The sequence below is a fragment of the Corella eumyota genome, chromosome 4 (assembly GCF_963082875.1).
Source record: "Corella eumyota chromosome 4, kaCorEumy4.1, whole genome shotgun sequence".
Taxonomy (NCBI): Eukaryota; Metazoa; Chordata; class Ascidiacea; order Phlebobranchia; family Corellidae; genus Corella; species Corella eumyota.
Window position 1 is genome coordinate 16,783,802 of NC_137493.1, and position 17,248 is coordinate 16,801,049.

At 30.1% G+C, this 17,248-nt stretch overlaps 1 protein-coding gene across 1 annotated transcript; it reads left to right on the forward strand.

Moving 5' to 3' along the window:
* Positions 1-272: 272 nt before the first annotated feature.
* LOC145751676 (ATPase family AAA domain-containing protein 2-like) lies at positions 273-17,039 on the forward strand. The gene is made up of 32 exons (XM_082567873.1): positions 273-429; positions 873-967; positions 1,509-1,583; positions 1,860-1,966; positions 2,630-2,738; positions 2,962-3,055; positions 3,526-3,676; positions 4,142-4,228; positions 4,559-4,618; positions 4,886-4,951; positions 5,394-5,533; positions 5,868-5,956; positions 6,216-6,324; positions 6,473-6,588; positions 6,978-7,152; positions 7,595-7,751; positions 8,088-8,179; positions 8,558-8,671; positions 9,164-9,295; positions 9,688-9,820; positions 10,225-10,384; positions 10,801-10,975; positions 11,446-11,593; positions 11,824-11,997; positions 12,346-12,512; positions 13,049-13,238; positions 13,736-13,930; positions 14,641-14,756; positions 15,166-15,487; positions 15,654-15,757; positions 16,100-16,204; positions 16,796-17,039. Exons 1-32 carry the CDS (start codon positions 280-282, stop codon positions 16,832-16,834), a joined length of 4,146 nt encoding a protein of 1,381 aa, XP_082423999.1. The 5' UTR covers positions 273-279; the 3' UTR covers positions 16,835-17,039.
* Positions 17,040-17,248: the final 209 nt, after the last annotated feature.

The window sequence follows — 17,248 nt, forward strand, 5'->3', positions numbered from 1 at the left end:
CTAAAATGTTGACGTTTTCAACACAAAGTTTAAACACAAATTATATTAACATACATGTGAATTAATAGATACCAATAAAAAAAGTGTTTTAATGTTAATTTAATTTTACAAACAGACAAATAAACATTTTTTAAATTTATGACCAGTAAACTGACGTTTGAAGTTAAATATAGTTTTCTGCAACTAATAACTTAATATTGTAAACTAAAAAATAAAATATCATGAGGTATAATATCTTATAACCAACTTTATTTTTTATAGATAAAGTAAGTTTAAATAATGTCTGAGTGCTTGACTCGGTCTAAAACTCAGAGTTATGAGTCAGTTAAAATCACGAGGACAACTCGATCTCGAGTTAAAAGTACCTCGGAAAATAATAAAACTGAAGTTCATCATCTGAGAGGTTGGCGACAAAAACAAAAAGCAGAGGTAACAATTTATTTGCGTTTAAATTATATTTGACAAAAATTGAATGATTTTTTGTATAGGATTGTAGTTAAATACTAATGAGATGTTAATTTATTTAATATTACTTGTTAATTTGATAAGGTTACTTTATTTTTGAACTTTTTTGATTAATATTTATATACCTAATTATAAATTTTAAAAGTTAAGGGTAAAAAAGCAAAATAAAATTTTTTTTCATAAAAGATCTTATTTTAAACTTGAATTTGTGGTGTTAAAATGGGGAAATTACCCAAAAGGGGAATTCAGTCACATGTTAAGTAAAAATTTTTTTCCAAAAAAAATTAAAAACAAATTTTTTTCTTAAAATTTTATTTATTTTTAAGTATTTTTATTTGCTTATACCATATACTACATTTATTCCTACCCTTAAAATCCTTTCACAATATTTGATTTATTATTCTTAGAAAGAAGAAAACAATGCTAAAAGCAATATTTCTAGTTTTACTGAAACAAAAACTCGTCGTTGTAGTAGAAAAAATAACGAAGAAAATTCCACTCAGTAATTTTTAATTTTCTTGTTATTTTTACATTTTAAATAATTGTTAACTTTGTATTAAACTAGACACGATTAACGAATATTAATACATCAAAAATACCACTTAAAATATTATTCTTTAATTTAAACTTTAGTTTGGAAAAAAATACTTTTTTGTAAATTCATTTTTTTTTTGGATATAATTTATCCTTGATGTGGAAAAGTCGAATGCATGACTTAAACATAGAGTAACGTCAGTTACCCTGACCCAGTCTCGAGTTGCCTTTAGCAGTTTGGGATATTATAGATCATAATTGCTCGATAATTATACTGCTGATTAAGTGCTGGCTCAGCAGGAGTTCATAGCGCCTTACTCAAGGGCGCTACAGCATGAGATTAGTGGGGATTGAACCCACGACCTCGTGTGTGGTGTAGCAAGTGTTCTTACCACTACGCCACGCTGATCATTAGTATTTGTTTATGAAAATTAACTTAAGCTTATTATCCTTATATTTGAAAATGATAACAACTTAAATATTTGGTAATTTTTATTTTTTTATTTTAGATCAATGTTAGTAAATAAGAATGCATCAACATCAACTTTAACAAAAAAAGAAATTGCAAGAATTAACCACAACAGGTATCAAACATTAAACATTAAATAATTGATTCACAAATGGCAGTTTTATTTATTTATGTTTTTTTTTTAATTTTTATATATATCTATCCTCAACGTAGGAAGGACAACTTTACAGCTTAAACATAGAGTAACATCAGTTACTCTGATCCAGTCTCGAGTTGCCTTTAGCAGTTTGAGATAATTATAAATTATAATTGTCTAATAATTAAGCTGATTAAGTATTGGCTTAGCAGAAGTTCTTTTTTGTGTATATTATTAATTTTTTTCTTCTTTAAGATCCTTACGATCTCTAGGAATCGAGGAGGAGGGGAGTTCTGGGGAAGAGGAAGATGAAGGGATTGGAGCTCTTGCTGTGCCATCCAGAAATCGATCTTTATCTAGAGGTAAGGAAAGTTGGAACAAATTTTTTTTTAAACAACAATCAAGTTTAGGGTTAGAATTTTAAACCAAAACTACCCCAGCATTTGGCCTATGTTAAGATAAGAGTTTATTTATATTGTAAATTATCTTTTTGCATTCTATTTGTGTAATTAAAACCAGTGACCTTCAACTTTAATGTTTATTGTTATACATACTACACTTTGTAGCCAGTTGTTTTGTATTGCATATTTCACTAATCGAAACCTTCCTACTATTTTACACATTAAAAAAAAAATTTAGGTACTGTTTTGCCTATAATAGCTAAAATTCAATAGTATATATTTCACTCAGCAAAGCCAAGTTCTTCAATTTAAACCGGCAGCATGGTATAGTGGTAAGAACACTTGCTACACCACATGTGAGGTTTTGGGTTCAATCCCCACTGCTCTCATGCTGTAGCGCCCTTGAGTAAGGCGCTATAAACGGTATAAACTTCTGCTGAGCCAGTACTTAATCAGCAGCATAATAACTGGCAATTAATCTCCATAATATCCGAAACTGCCACAGGCAACTCGAGATTGGGTCGGAGTAACTGATGTTACTCTATGTTTAAGTCGCGCATTCGACTTTCCCACATCGAGGATAAAGATATATACGAAAAAAAAAAGTTGTTTTTATTATCTTAGATGCCACCTTTCCGAACAATTTACTTCGTCGAAATTGTAGAAACAAGAAATCAAGTTACAACACTTTAAACGTTTCTTCATTAAAAAATTCTATTGAGGCTGTACAAGAGTAAGATTTGAATTTGTTTTTTTTAAGCTTTTTTTCGACTTTATTTTTTTAAGCTTTTTTTTAATCATTTTTATATACTATGTTTTATGTAAAAGTGATTTATATAGTTAATAAGACAATCTACAATTTGCTTATGTTTAGTAGAGTTTAAAGTTATTAAGATTTATTATATCTTGTGGATTTAGATTTTTCAAACACTATAACCTAGTTTAAATTTTTCTAGTTATCCTAAGAAGTTTAAACAAGATGAAATAAAACCTGAGATCAGGGATTTATTAATAGCACAAGGTGTAGACCCAACCTCTATACAAGTACAAGTAAGTGGGTAAAAAATTCATAACTATAATATATTAAATTCTTTTGCCCTCCAATCTTTGCCTCAATTTTAGAGGAATTTTGTTAATGCAATTGTAGTCTTTTTTATTTTATTTTTTTCTATATATCTTTATTCTTGAATGTGGGAAAGTCGAATGCGCGACTTAAACTAAACATAGAGTAACATCAGTTACTTTAACCCAGTCTTGAGTTGTCTGTGGTAGTTTGGGATATTATTGATTATAATTGCCCGATAATTATACTGCTAATTAAGTGCTGGCTCAGCAGGAGTTTATACCGGCGCCTTACTCAAGGGCGCTACAGCATGAGATCAGCGAAGATTGAACCCACGACCTCATGGTGGTGTAGCATGTGTTTTTACCACTACACCATGCTGCTGGTCTTTTTAGATTGACTTGATTATTAATAAAGAAAATACTATAGGTAATTTAAAAATATTTAACTATTATAGAACCCCTCACAACCAGATATATACAGTAGTATAAAGAATAGAAGGAGAAGATCAAAACGCTTCTTCGATGACACAGATCTTAATACCTCAGATGCAAGTGAAGAACAGGAGCTGGATGAGGAAGTAGAGGAGGAAGAAGAAGTGGAAGAAGGTTTGTTGAATTTAGTAAGGTCCAACTTCACAATCTTAACCTGAAAAAATATCAAATCATTCAATTATTCTATTTTATATAAAAATGAGTGCACAAGGCTCAGCCACTTTTCCCAAAAATGTTTAGAAAATCTTTATTCTAAAAAAACTTTACTACTTCATTAAGTACTTAGATTTTACTTTATTCTTACACTATGTTAGGATAGCATAATCTATACAGAATAGAGTATGGTGGATAATATGGGTATGTATGTGTAAGTTATAGGCCTGCAAACAATATTAAACTGCCATTTGTGGTTTGCTTATCACAGCCTCACAGGCAAATATTAGTTGCAAGTCACAATCATACAACAAAATGTCAACTTTAGGGCGGATCGACTATATAACCTAATGTTAATTTAGGCTGAAGAGAGTCTTTTTCTATATTAAAACTTAATCCTAATAACATTCGTTACTGTATTTTAAGAGCAAGAAAATAATGAAGAATTTCTGGAAAATGAACAAACTAATCAACGATATTCACTAAGAACAACCAGGTCTCATAGATTAAGAAGTAAGTAGTTAGGAGTTCACCTTAACTGGATTCGATCCCTACTGCTCTCATGCTGTAGCGCCCTTGAGTAAGGTGTTATAAACGGTATAAACTCCTGCTAAGCCAGCACTTAATCAGCAGTTTAATTATCGGGCAATTATATTCTATAATATCCCAAACTGCCACAGGCAACTCGAAACTGGGCGGAGTAACTGATGTTACTCTATGTTAAGGTCGTGAAGTCGACCTTTTCACATCGAAGGTAAATAAGTTAAAAAAATATAAAATTTATATATTAGAATGTGAAATTAAATTTAACATTTTTTTTTAATAGATTTTTGTTTCGTTTAGAAAAACAATCAATAACTCAAAAAGTTCAAAATGAGGAAGAAATTGATGTCGAAGAAAATGGTAAAAAATAATTAACTAATATATTTAATTATAGAATTTATAAACTATCTATATAATGCACTTAAAATTTTAAGATTTAATTTTGTTTAAATGAAAGGCCACACAAAGTTTAAATAAAAACCTTGAATAAAACATTATGTATTGATCATATACAAAGTACAAGTTTATATTAGATAATAATTAACCTGCTTACAAATAACTTATAAATTGTATTTCTCCATCCACCCTGCTAAGTAAGAGATAATAAACATTAAAGTTTTTACACAGAAGATGGCCACAATGGAAGATATTCATTAAGGAGACACCGAGCCCAACCAATTAGACTTATCTATGGTATTTCTTATTTTTATACCAACTATTATATATAAAATTGTATGTTAATATGTAACATGAAACTTAAATGCAGACCTAAATAAAAATATACTGTTTATTTATTTTTTATTTATTTATTTTTGGTGTAAAAAAGGGAACTGCACGACCTAAACATAGAGTAACGTTAGTTACTTTAACTTAGTCCCGAATTGCCTTTGATAGTTTGTGATATCATTAATTATATTTGCCAGCTAATTAAGCTGTTATTTTTTTTGGGTAAGTAGTAGTTTGAATCTTTTATATAACTTACTCAAGGGCGCCACAGCATGAAAGCAGTGGGGATTGAACCTAGGACCTTATGTTGTGAAGTCAAGTGTTCTGACCACTACTACATCATGCTGCTGACCTTGTATTTGAAATTTTACTTTCATTTTGTGTGTTTACAAAAAATCAATTTTTTTAGAACTCCAACGCCGTGAGCCACCTCGGCGCCAATCCAACAATCTTTTTGATCACATCCCTGACTCCCCGGAGCACAGAAGTTGTAACTACAACCATCCACGAAGTCCGTACCAACATCGGAAAAGAAGAACAAATTCCCAGGTTTAAAAATTTATAATTTTTAAACAACTTTTGACTTACTAACCTAATTAAATAACATTTAACAAAAATTTATTTAAATAATTTAATAAAAATTTGGCCTGCCGCTGTTGGGAATTAAACTTACAACCTTCAAAATAGGATACATGCAATAACATGACATATACAGGACCTACTATATTGTTAATCAGTTTTTTTTTCTGTATCACTTTGAGGTAATAGATTTATTTGTATTTGGTGTAAAAGGGTGTACTGTTGGGACGTGATTTAATCTATATACTACACTACTGGGTTAACTTGATAATTGTGTTTGATGAATTTTTTAATTTTTTTAAAGGGAGCTTCTAGTAGTTCGACTTCTTCATCCGATGAAGAAACTAAGTTTGAACGAAGAAAGAAGAAAAGTATGGCCAAAGCTAGGAACAGGTTGGTTGGTATTAAAAATTTGAATTAAGATAAATAAAGTTGTGTTATATAATGGGTAGAAGGTATTACAAAAAGTGGTTTATATTGAAAAAATTAAAATTTTTTAACTGGTATTAGACTATTGTATATTACAACCAAAATCATATTTAAAGAATAAAAAAAGCGTTTTAATTAAAAATTAAAAAAATTTGTTGATAATTTATTTCTACATTTTTAATATAATTCTTTACACTTTAAATTTTTGCTTATATATCTTTAGATGTCTTCCAATGAATTTATCCTCGAATGATGTTCATGGTTATTCTAAAGAAAGACAAAAGATCGGTTCTTCCCTCGCTGATGTTGACCCAATGAGTATCGATAAAAATGTGAGTTTAAATCATAAAATAAAATACTCAAAAATCTTCTAAATATTGAAAAAATTGTATTTATAACTTACCTTACAGTCGGCATATTAATTGTTATAATATGGTTGCAACTTTTAACTTAAAATTACCTATGCACCTTTTTTTATAGGTAAAGTTCACGTCAGTAGGAGGCCACCACAAACATATCAGATCTCTTAAAGAAATGGTCGTATTTCCACTTTTATATCCTGAAGTATTTGAGAAATTTCATATCACCCCAACTCGGTAAATTAACAAAATTAATGAACTAAAAACAAATCTTTTTTTTTTTTCAATTTTTTAACTTTTTGTTAGCATAAATATAAGAGTAAAATTTCTTACCCTGACTCAGTTTTATGTTGACTTTGCTAGTTTGAAATATCATTGATAATAATTGCCAGATAAATAATCTACTAAAAGGTATGCTTTAAATATTTTTTAGTCTATTACATCTATATATGTAATAGAGCTTGATAGACAATATAGTTATGTCTAATCTAAAAGCACAAAAATAATTAAAAAACTGCTATTTGTGGTATGCCGCAAATGTAGCTTGTACCTTACAATCATTTTACTACAATTAAAATTAACTAATTAAGAATAAATGTTAACAAGTAATTTCCTTGTATTTTTAGTGGTTGTTTATTTCATGGACCTCCTGGTACAGGTAAAACTTTACTAGCTCGTGCACTTGCTAATGAGTGCTCAAATAAGGACAAAAAAGTTGCTTTCTTTATGAGGAAGGGGGCAGATTGTTTAAGTAAATGGGTGGGGGAATCAGAAAGACAACTTAGACTTTTATTTGATCAGGTAATAAAATTTAAAATTGTTTTTTTTTTTTGGTTAGAACTTTCTGGTAAGCATTTTTTTTGTATATTTGAAATGCAATTTAATCACTTGACTTAATTGAGAAAGGTCCTCGGTTTGATTCCCACTGCTCATATGCTGTAGCACCTTTGAGTAAGGCACTATAAACTGTATAAACTCCTGCTGAGCCAGCACTTAATTACAAGCTTATAAATTTTGGTCAATTATAAATGATATCCTAAACTGCTAAAGTCAACTTGAGACTAAGTTTGGGCAACAAATGTTACTTTATGTTTAGGTCGTGAAATCAACCTTTTCACATCAAGAATAAATTAATGCCACATAAAAATAATCATTTAATATACACATAATTAGTTATTTAATATACACATAATTAGTTATTTAATACACAGTTACATTAGTATGAGTTATTTAATATACACAGGCATATCAAATGCGACCTTCTATCATATTCTTTGATGAAATCGATGGATTAGCTCCTGTAAGATCATCCCGACAAGATCAAATCCATTCCTCAATTGTCTCAACTCTACTTGCTCTCATGGATGGATTGGATAGTAGAGGAGAGATTATTATAATAGGTGTTAATGTGTTTTATTGTACTTTTGAAACTATTTTTGCATTTTAGCTTTATAAGAATGCCTGACTCTTGACTAACGTACCTTAATGACTAAGTTTTCATAGAGTACCTTAATGACTAAGTTGCGAGTATCACCAGTTTGTTAGTACTGTCTATTTATGTACCTGTAAATTATTTAAAAAAATTAGAACTTTTATTACCAAAGAGCGACATTAAAATTTTAACCTTATGTTTAAAATATATTACCTTTTTTTACCAAAATGTATAATATATTTATAACATTAAGTTGGTAATAATTACAGATTGTAAAACTGTTTTTTTATTGATATGTCCTAAGGTGCTACTAACAGAATAGATTCAATAGATCCAGCTCTAAGAAGACCTGGAAGATTTGATAAAGAATTTCTATTCCCTCTACCTGATAAAATGGTAAGAACTTGGTTTATTATATTTTAAATGTTTGTTAAATTTTACACAACAGAATTTGCACATAAGTTTTGCTTGTAATTTTTTAGTTGTTATATTAAGTTTAACTTAACATTTTTTGTTGTATTGCTTCAACCTTGGTGCAAAGGCTGACTTTATGCTCTACACATTAACATTTGTTACCTCGGCCTTTTTTAAGTTGACTTTGCCAGTTTTAAATATTATTGATCATATTTGCTTACAGAAATAACTTGCCAATGTAGCTTAAACAAAAGTTTATTTTAGAGCAGTAAAAAACAATTACAAGTATCAATTTTTAGTATTTTTCTGTACATTAAAATGCTAAAATATTCTAGTTGTTATAATTTTTTTTATGTTTAGGCCAGAAAAGAAATTTTAAAAATTCACACAAGTAAATGGATCCCACCTTTAAGTGAAACTTTTATTCAAGAATTAGCTGAAAAATGTTCAGGATATTGTGGTGCTGATATTAAGGTTCATTTATTGAATATTTAACATTTTTTACTTGAGCTAATACAATGGTTAAAAGATAATTTGCATTAATACATAAAGTTCTGGGTTTAATTCTCCTTGCTTTTATGTTATAACACTTAAGTAAGGGTTTTATAATTCCCATTAACAGATTATTACAAGCCAATATAACTATGTTAATAAGAAGGTGTTTTAAACTAATAATAGCAACTCTAGAATGGGTCATGTTATTAAAAGGTTTATACTTACTATTTAACAACCATGTCTGTTTTATGTTAGGGATAACTAATCAATAGCAGTCTGCATTTTAATTGTTAAAATATGGTTGCAACTTTTAACTAATATTTGCCTGCATTAATTTACTAATGCACCACAAATTGCAGTTTTATTTATTTTGAAGGTCTATAGATTAAATATTTATACTAATATATAGTCCACCAAGCTTTGTTATAAATAAATTATATTTGATTTCAATTTTTGTAATTTTTGTTTTAGTCTCTATGTACTGAGTCAGCATTATTTGCTTTAAGACGAAGATATCCACAAATATACAAAACTAACGAAAAACTAAAGTTGGATCTTGATTCAATTAATATATCTGCTAAAGACTTCTATAAGGCCATAAAGGTAGAATTTTTTAAAATTTCAAGTAATATTAAGCTAGTTTAATAGTTGATTTCTGATGCAACCGGCAGCGTGGTGTAGTGGTAAGAACACTTGCTACACCACATGTGAGGTCGTGGGTTCAATCCCCACTGCTCTCATGCCTTGAGTAAGGCGCTATAAACGGTATGAACTCCTGCTAAGCCAGCACTTAATCAGCAGCATAATTATCAGGGAATTATAATCTATAATATCCCAAACTGCCACAGGCAACTAGAGACTGGATTGAAGTAACTTATGTTACTCTGTGTTGAGGTAGCTCGCTCTACCTTTCCACATCGAGGATAAAGCTATATACACAACTGAAATTTTATACAGTTACTTACCATAATTTATTTTTAATTTTATTTTTTTAGAATATCGTCCCAACAGCACAACGGTCATCTAACAATCCAGGCTATGCATTAAACTCAACTATTAAACCATTATTGCATCATAATCTTGTTAAAGCTATCAATCAAATTAATAAAATTTTACCAATTATTAAAAGTAAGTTGGCTTTAAAAAACTTGCATAGAATATTTTTGTTGCAAAATCTTAGAAACTATAAGTGAAACTTTAATGAAACGGCAGCATTGTGTAGTGGTTGGAACACTTGGCTTTACTACATGAGGTCTTGGGTTTAATCCCTACTGCTTTTATGCTTTAACACTCTTGAGTAAGTCGCTATAAATGGTATGAACTCGTGCTAAGCTAACACATAATCAGCAGCTGAATTATTGGGTAATTATAATTTATAATATCCCAATCGGACAAAGTCAACTTGAGACTGGGTCAGGGTTACTAATGTTTCTCTATGTTTGGGCCATAAGGTCAACCTTCTCACATCGAGGATAAATTGATATATAAAGAAATTGTTTAAAATATTCTAATTCTGAAAAAATTACTTATAGAAAAATCCAAATTACTGAAAAGTTTTACTGATGCAGTTTATGCAAATGATTCTGACAGAATGTTAAGTGATTCCGACAGTGAGTTTGAAGAAGAAATAAATTCCCCAATAAATGGATTAAATGTTTATCATGAAGCTACAATAAGTACAGCTAGAATCAGGTAAAATTAAAATTATTTTGTTATTTATATCTAGCTTTTATCGTAATAATTAAAAAAAATTTAATACTTGTTTTGTATTTTATTTATCCTGACTTGAAAAAACCAACTTCACAGCCCAAATTTAGAGTAACATTTGTTACCCCGACCCAGTCTTGAGTTGCCTTTGGCCTTTGGGATATTATTGAATGGAATTGCCCGATAATTAATCTGCTGATTGATTTTTTGGGTTAGCAAGAATACATATTGTTTATAGCACCTTACTTGGCACTACAGCATGAAAGCAGTTGGTATCAAACTCAGGACCTTATTACGTTTTATTTAATCTGAAATACAAAATTTAATTACACAAAAATCTACTTGGACAAACTTACATAGGTTAACTAATTTAATAACATGCAAACCCCTTTAACATACAGGGACTCCATTATACACCGACCACGAATGTTAATATGTGGGGATGAAGAAGATGGGCAAACCTCTCACTTAGCTCCAGCAATGTTACATGATCTCGAGTCATTACCTGTTCATATTCTTGATTTTCCAAACCTGTTTAACTCAACTGTGCATTCTCCTGAAGAAGCCTGTACTAAGGTGAAATAAAACTTGAATAAAACATTTTATTGATTTTTAGACTTTACAATATTCTAAGATAGGTAACCCGCATTGTGTAGTGGTAAAAACACTTGGCTTTACTGTATGAGGTTTTGGGTTTGATTCCCATTGCTTCTATGTTGTAGTGCTCTTGATTAAGAAGCTAAAAAATGTATAAAATCTTGCTAAGCCAGCACCTAATCAGCGGTTTAATTATCGGGAATTATAATCTATAATATTTTAAACCGCCAAAGGAAACTCAAGACTGGGTTGGGTTAACTGATGTTACTCTTTGTTTAGACTGTTATAAAGAAATTATTCTAAATGCCTTTATAATGCTTTTCTAACCATTATTAAAGCCTACATTTTAAAGAGTTTAAATGATTAAAAATATTTGTGTAGGTATTCGTTGTGTAAAATGGCTTATTTTTTAGTACTCGGGGGTTTTATTAATTTTAATTATTTTTCAGATATTTCGTGAAGCTGAACGATCTTCCCCGAGTATCATCTACCTCCCTGATGCCACCATGTGGTGGGAAAATGTGAACGAGAGTTTGCAGTGTTTGTTAAAGTCGTTACTCCAATCCTTACCTGCCTCAAAACCTGTTTTATTTTTAGGTAGGCACTTTAATTTTGTAGTAAAAACTTTTTTTGGTGGGTGCTTATATTTTAGGGTAGAAATTATTTTTCTGGGTAGGCACTTTTTTCGAGTAAAAACTTTTTTAGGAAGACACTTTTATTTTCTGGTAAAAACTTTTTTATTTTTTTAGTTTTTAGACTTAAAATTTTAGCATTTGTAATAAAAGTTGATTACTGCAAAACTATAAACCTTTTTTTATTTTTTTTAGCTACTGTGAACTGTAATTTTTTTGAATTAAGTCCCTCCCTATCTTTATTATTCAACGAACACCAAAAAGAAGTTTATATTATAAAACCACTCTCCAAAAAGGAGAGAACTGCCTTTTTCGCTCCTCTCTTTCTCAACTTTGCAACAAAAGTTTCAATTCTAAAAGATAGAACAAGTAAGTTAATAACAACAACTAAACATTTTTGGCTTTCCGTTAATAAATAGCCATTTAAAAAGTATAGAGCAGTTGTTAAGGCATAAGGTTTTTGGTTTGATTCTAACTGCTTTCATGTTGTTACCTTTTTAACTAAGTCATTAACAGTATTTCTTTTTATTAAGTCGTATATACTATTAGATCTTTAAAATAATGAAAACTTCTGTCCATGGTGCGCTAAATTATTGCAGGCAAATATTTTTGTATATTACAACAGTAAAGAAATATGCAGCCTGTAAAGCAGGCAATATACAAATAATGTAAATGAAATATTTCTACTATTAAAAATCTTATTAATTTTAACACTAGGCTATGAACCAGTAGAAGTATTAAAGAAAGCTGATATTGATATTACCCCCCAACTGACCATTAAAGAGAAACAGAAAATTGAATCCAATGAGGAATCAATTATGAGAAGTTTGAGATTGTTTTTAAGAGATGTGCTAACAAGGTTGGCTAAGGATAGAAGATTTAAGGTGAATTTGTTGTTTTTTAAACCTATTTTATTCAGTTTTGTAAACTTTTTCAAATATTTTTTTTTTTTGTGTATATCTTTATCCACGATGTGGGAAAGTCAAATGCGCGACTTAAACAAAGAGTAACATAAGTTACTCCGACTCAGTCTCGAGTTGTCTTCAGCGGTTTGGGATATTATAGATTATAATTGCCCGATAATTAAGCTGCTGATTAAGTGCTGGCTCAACAGGAGTTTATGTCGTTTATAGCGCCTTACTCAAGGGCGCAACAGCATGAGGGCAGTGGGGATTGAACCCACCACCTCATGTGTGGTGTAGCAAGTGTTCTTACCACTACACCACGCTGCCGGTGTATAATATATATTTAAGTGTATTTTATTCAATAAAACAATTAACTTAAACAGTTTCTTGAGATAAGAAGTTGACACAAAATTTAAATTATTTTAACATCATTTTTTTCTCAAGAATTTATTCTATATTTACCTTTAAAAATTCAAGTTTAGAGTGCCAGTATTTTATTTAAATATAATTTCTAGGTATTCTTAAACCCAGTTGATACAGAAGAGATAGATGATTATGCTGATGTTATAACCAACCCCATGGACATATCTACAATGATGACGAAGATAGATCAACATAAATATCACGATGTCAACTCATTTAAGAAGGATATCGATCTGATTTGTAGTAATGCATTGGAATACAACCCAGACTACTGTGCCCAAGGTAAGGTTTTTTAGTTAAAAAAGAACTGATTTTTATTTGTTTAATGTTAGTTAGTTATATTTTTTGTTTTTAATTAAAATTATATAGGGTTGAATTAACATACTGTTCATCTAAAAATATATTTTAACTGCTATACCTACTAATGTAACAGTACAAACTTGGATGTCTCTGTTTTTGGTTTACATATCATAATGTTGTTGTTAAGTAAATTTTTAAATGTTTTGATTTCTTTTATTTATTGATGAGCTTATTGGACAAATTATACATGATTGGTTTTTTAGTCAATGGTCTTTAAAATAAATAAAATGGTTGTTTGTAGTTCAGGAGAAAAATAATTCTGAATATTAGTTCTGAGTTGCGACCTTATGGTTAAAATCAACTAGGATTTAACTAAGAAGTTTTACAAATATCAATATATTCAATACATCACTCTTTGCATATTCAATTATTAACAATTTAACTTATTAAAACAATTAAATTACACTATTTTTCCACAGATAAAGCAATCAGACATCGTGCATGTTTATTAAAAGATATGGCATATGCTATAATAGAGGAGGATTTGGATCCAAAGTTTGAGGTATTATGCAGGGAAGTTATGGAAGCTCGGGATCGAAGGGAAGCTGATCCGCAAAAGTTTGCTCCATCTTATTATAAAGTTTCTCCCAAGAAACTGGAAACCAATGTTACTGGTAAAACTAAAATGTTAATTTTGAACATATTTTGGGTTTGATAGGTGAGATATTAGGTGCCCTGTAAAATATTCTTTTTTTTTGTTGTTGATCATCTTCATGGGTCGGAGAAACTGATGTTACTTTTTGTTTAAGTCGCGCATTCGACTTTCACACATTAAGGATAAATATATACAAAAAAAATTGAATATAGTTGCCTGATAATTAAGCTGCTGATAAAGTGCTGGCTCAGCAGGAGTTTATATTTTTTATATCACCTTCTGGGTAAACTTAGGCTTTAATCTGTTGCAGATATTATAGGCTTGGCTGATCAATGATTTTTGTATTGCCTGATTATTGATATTTTGGCTCAGTATAATTTAGTATTGTTATAGAAACTTATCCAATGGCTCTATTACATGCCAGGATTGGGAATAGAACCTGGTCCCTCTTGTAGTAAAGTCTATAAATCATTTTAACATATTAAATAATATTTGGTAATAGTCTAGTGGTCTGGTATACTGGTTATGAAATTGTGCTATTAGATAAAAGGTTTCAGGTTCGAGACGCACCAATACCACATTATTTATTCTTAAGCTGGTGTTTACAGATAGCTCAAAAACATTTTTAATAACGCTTTTTTTTCCAAGAAAATTACAAAAACCTATCATCTCAAAATAAAACAAGAAAAAACAATATTTAAACCTAAGAACTTGTTTTATTTTGTATAGTTACAGCCAACATAAATATTGAGTCAACTCCAGTGAATGAGAAGAGAATTGTGAAGAAAAAACGTAGAAAAAGATCAGCTTGGTCGAGTGGAATTGTAAAGAAGAAAAAAATTAAAGTTCGTTCCAATTTTTAGTTATATTTAGTGCAAAACATTTCAAAATATTTAACACCTGGTTCTTACGAGTATATTTATTCTTTAATAAACTTAAACCTAAGGTTGTGGGTTTAATCCCTGCTGCAGATAAACTTATATTTAAAAAAACTACAAGTAGAAGTCTAGGGTTTAATTTCTACTGATGCTACTTTTTATTGAGTGAATTTAAAACCTCAGGGTCTTATGTTCGATCCCAACTGCGGAGAATTAATTACTATTTAAAAATCTTAAATTAGACGTGTGAAATTTAATTTCAACTGCATGCTTTCATTTTTTAAATAAACTGAAATCAAAACCTTAGGTCAGTGGGTCGATCCTCGTTGCGAAGAATTAATTAATATTTACAAATTAAAGAAAAATATTTTTTTAGCCAAAAGTAGTACTCGACATGCTGGAGACGTCATACGATATAACGTTAGATGATGACATCACTCCTATGTCATCACGTGACGCTCGAGAAAATGACGTCGTATTAAATGGCGATGACGTCACTACAGATGACGGTAGGCCCGATATAAATGAAATTTCACCAGCTACAGTAATTTTTAAGAAACTAAAATGTAATCAAAACGGTGACGTATCCACGCGTGTTTGTGACATCATGGATAGTGATGAGATCATGAGTGACGTCAGTATGGTGATGGAACAATGTCTTACCGACGTAGAGTCACTTGCAGATATAACCCCAAAAAGTAAATTGAATTTTTTTCAATTAAATATAAATATTAAATAGTTGTAAATATTTATCTTTATCCCCAATGTGGAAAGGACAAATTTACAGCATAAACTTAATTTACTACTAAGAAATATTATAAAACAAAAAAATTACCCCCTTACCAATCTATTATTGTTGAGAAGATTTGACCAAAACTCGTAACGAGAATCGAAGATTAATGTCAGCCTACCCCCCTGTTGTATTTGATCGTAACAAGCTACATCAGTTGTTGGAATACACAGTAGATGTAAGTATTTTAAGCGTTTTTTTTTTCGTTTAACGTTTTGATGTTACAACAAGAGGCCCTAGGTTCGATCTCCACTGCGGTTATGCTGTAGCACCCTTTAGTAGGTGCTATAAACGGTATAAACTCCTGCTGGGCCAGCACTTAATCAGCAGCCTAATTCTCGACAAATTATTAATGTCTATAATATCCAAAACTACCAAAGGCAACTTAAGACTGGGTCAGGGTAACTAATGTTACTTTATGTTTAAGTTGCGCATTCGACCTTACCACATCAAGAATAAATAATTATAAAACGTTCCGTTATAATTTGTTTGTAATATTGACTTACAGTTTTTATTGTAGACCACATTATCATGGAGAGTGGTTAAGTTGGAACGACTTTACTCGAATATATCGAGATCAATTCATTTACATCGTCATAACTTCGATAAAACTCAACTTATTAAGGTTCGAATTATTTTATAATGTTGATTATGTATATTAAATTAAAGACCAGACATTGGAAATTTACAACTCCATGTTGTAGTTTTAAACCTTAAACCACCATCTTAACTTGCTGGTTACCTTATTTTGTATTTTTTATCTTCGATGTAGGAATGTTGACTTTACAACTTTACAATTTTTTTTCCACGCAGTCTTGAGTTGACTTTGGCAGTTTGGAAGTGTTACTGAAAATTATTGCCCAATTAATATAAGCTGCTGAATAGGTGTTGGCCCAGCAGAAGTTTATACCATTTATAGTTCCCTTCCTGTATGGCAATACAGCATGAAAACAATGGGGATTAAACCAAGAACCTTATGTAGTGAAACAAAGTGTTTTAACTACAGCAAAACTAATATAAAATATGGTCACAAAATTTTATTTGAACTAGTTAAATACTGAATTTTAATAGTTTTAAAATATATTTTAATGTCTAAGCCTAAGTATAAGATTATTTTTTTACATTTGTATATTGTTGACTTACTGTTATTGTAAAAAGTCTTACCATACCAAATCTAACACTTTGTTCAAAATTTTATAGTTTTGTTTTATTTTAGGAAATGGGTAAAATTATCAGTTCTTACGTCACACGGTGACGTCATATGGTACTAGAAACGACGTCATTCGTTATGGCACAATGTTTGCTACAAATGTTACTTGAAACTTCATTCGTTTTTCTTTAGTTCTTTTCGTTTAACTTGATGGTACATTTACTTTCATCAGATGTGACTTGAAAGGGTTATTTCGGCCCTCGTTCGTTTTATTTGATTTTTTCTTTTATGTGGTAAGAAATAAATTGTTTACGCGATTAGAATGGGCATATTGCATGCTCTGTTTAGTCATATTATCTCTAATTGACCAGTCATGTTATCTTCAATTGACCAGTCATGTTATCTTCAATTGACCAGTCATATTATCTTTAAGTGACCAGTCATGTTATCTTCAATTGACCAGTCATATTATCTTTAAGTGACCAGTCATATTATCTTTAAGTGACCAGTCATGTTATC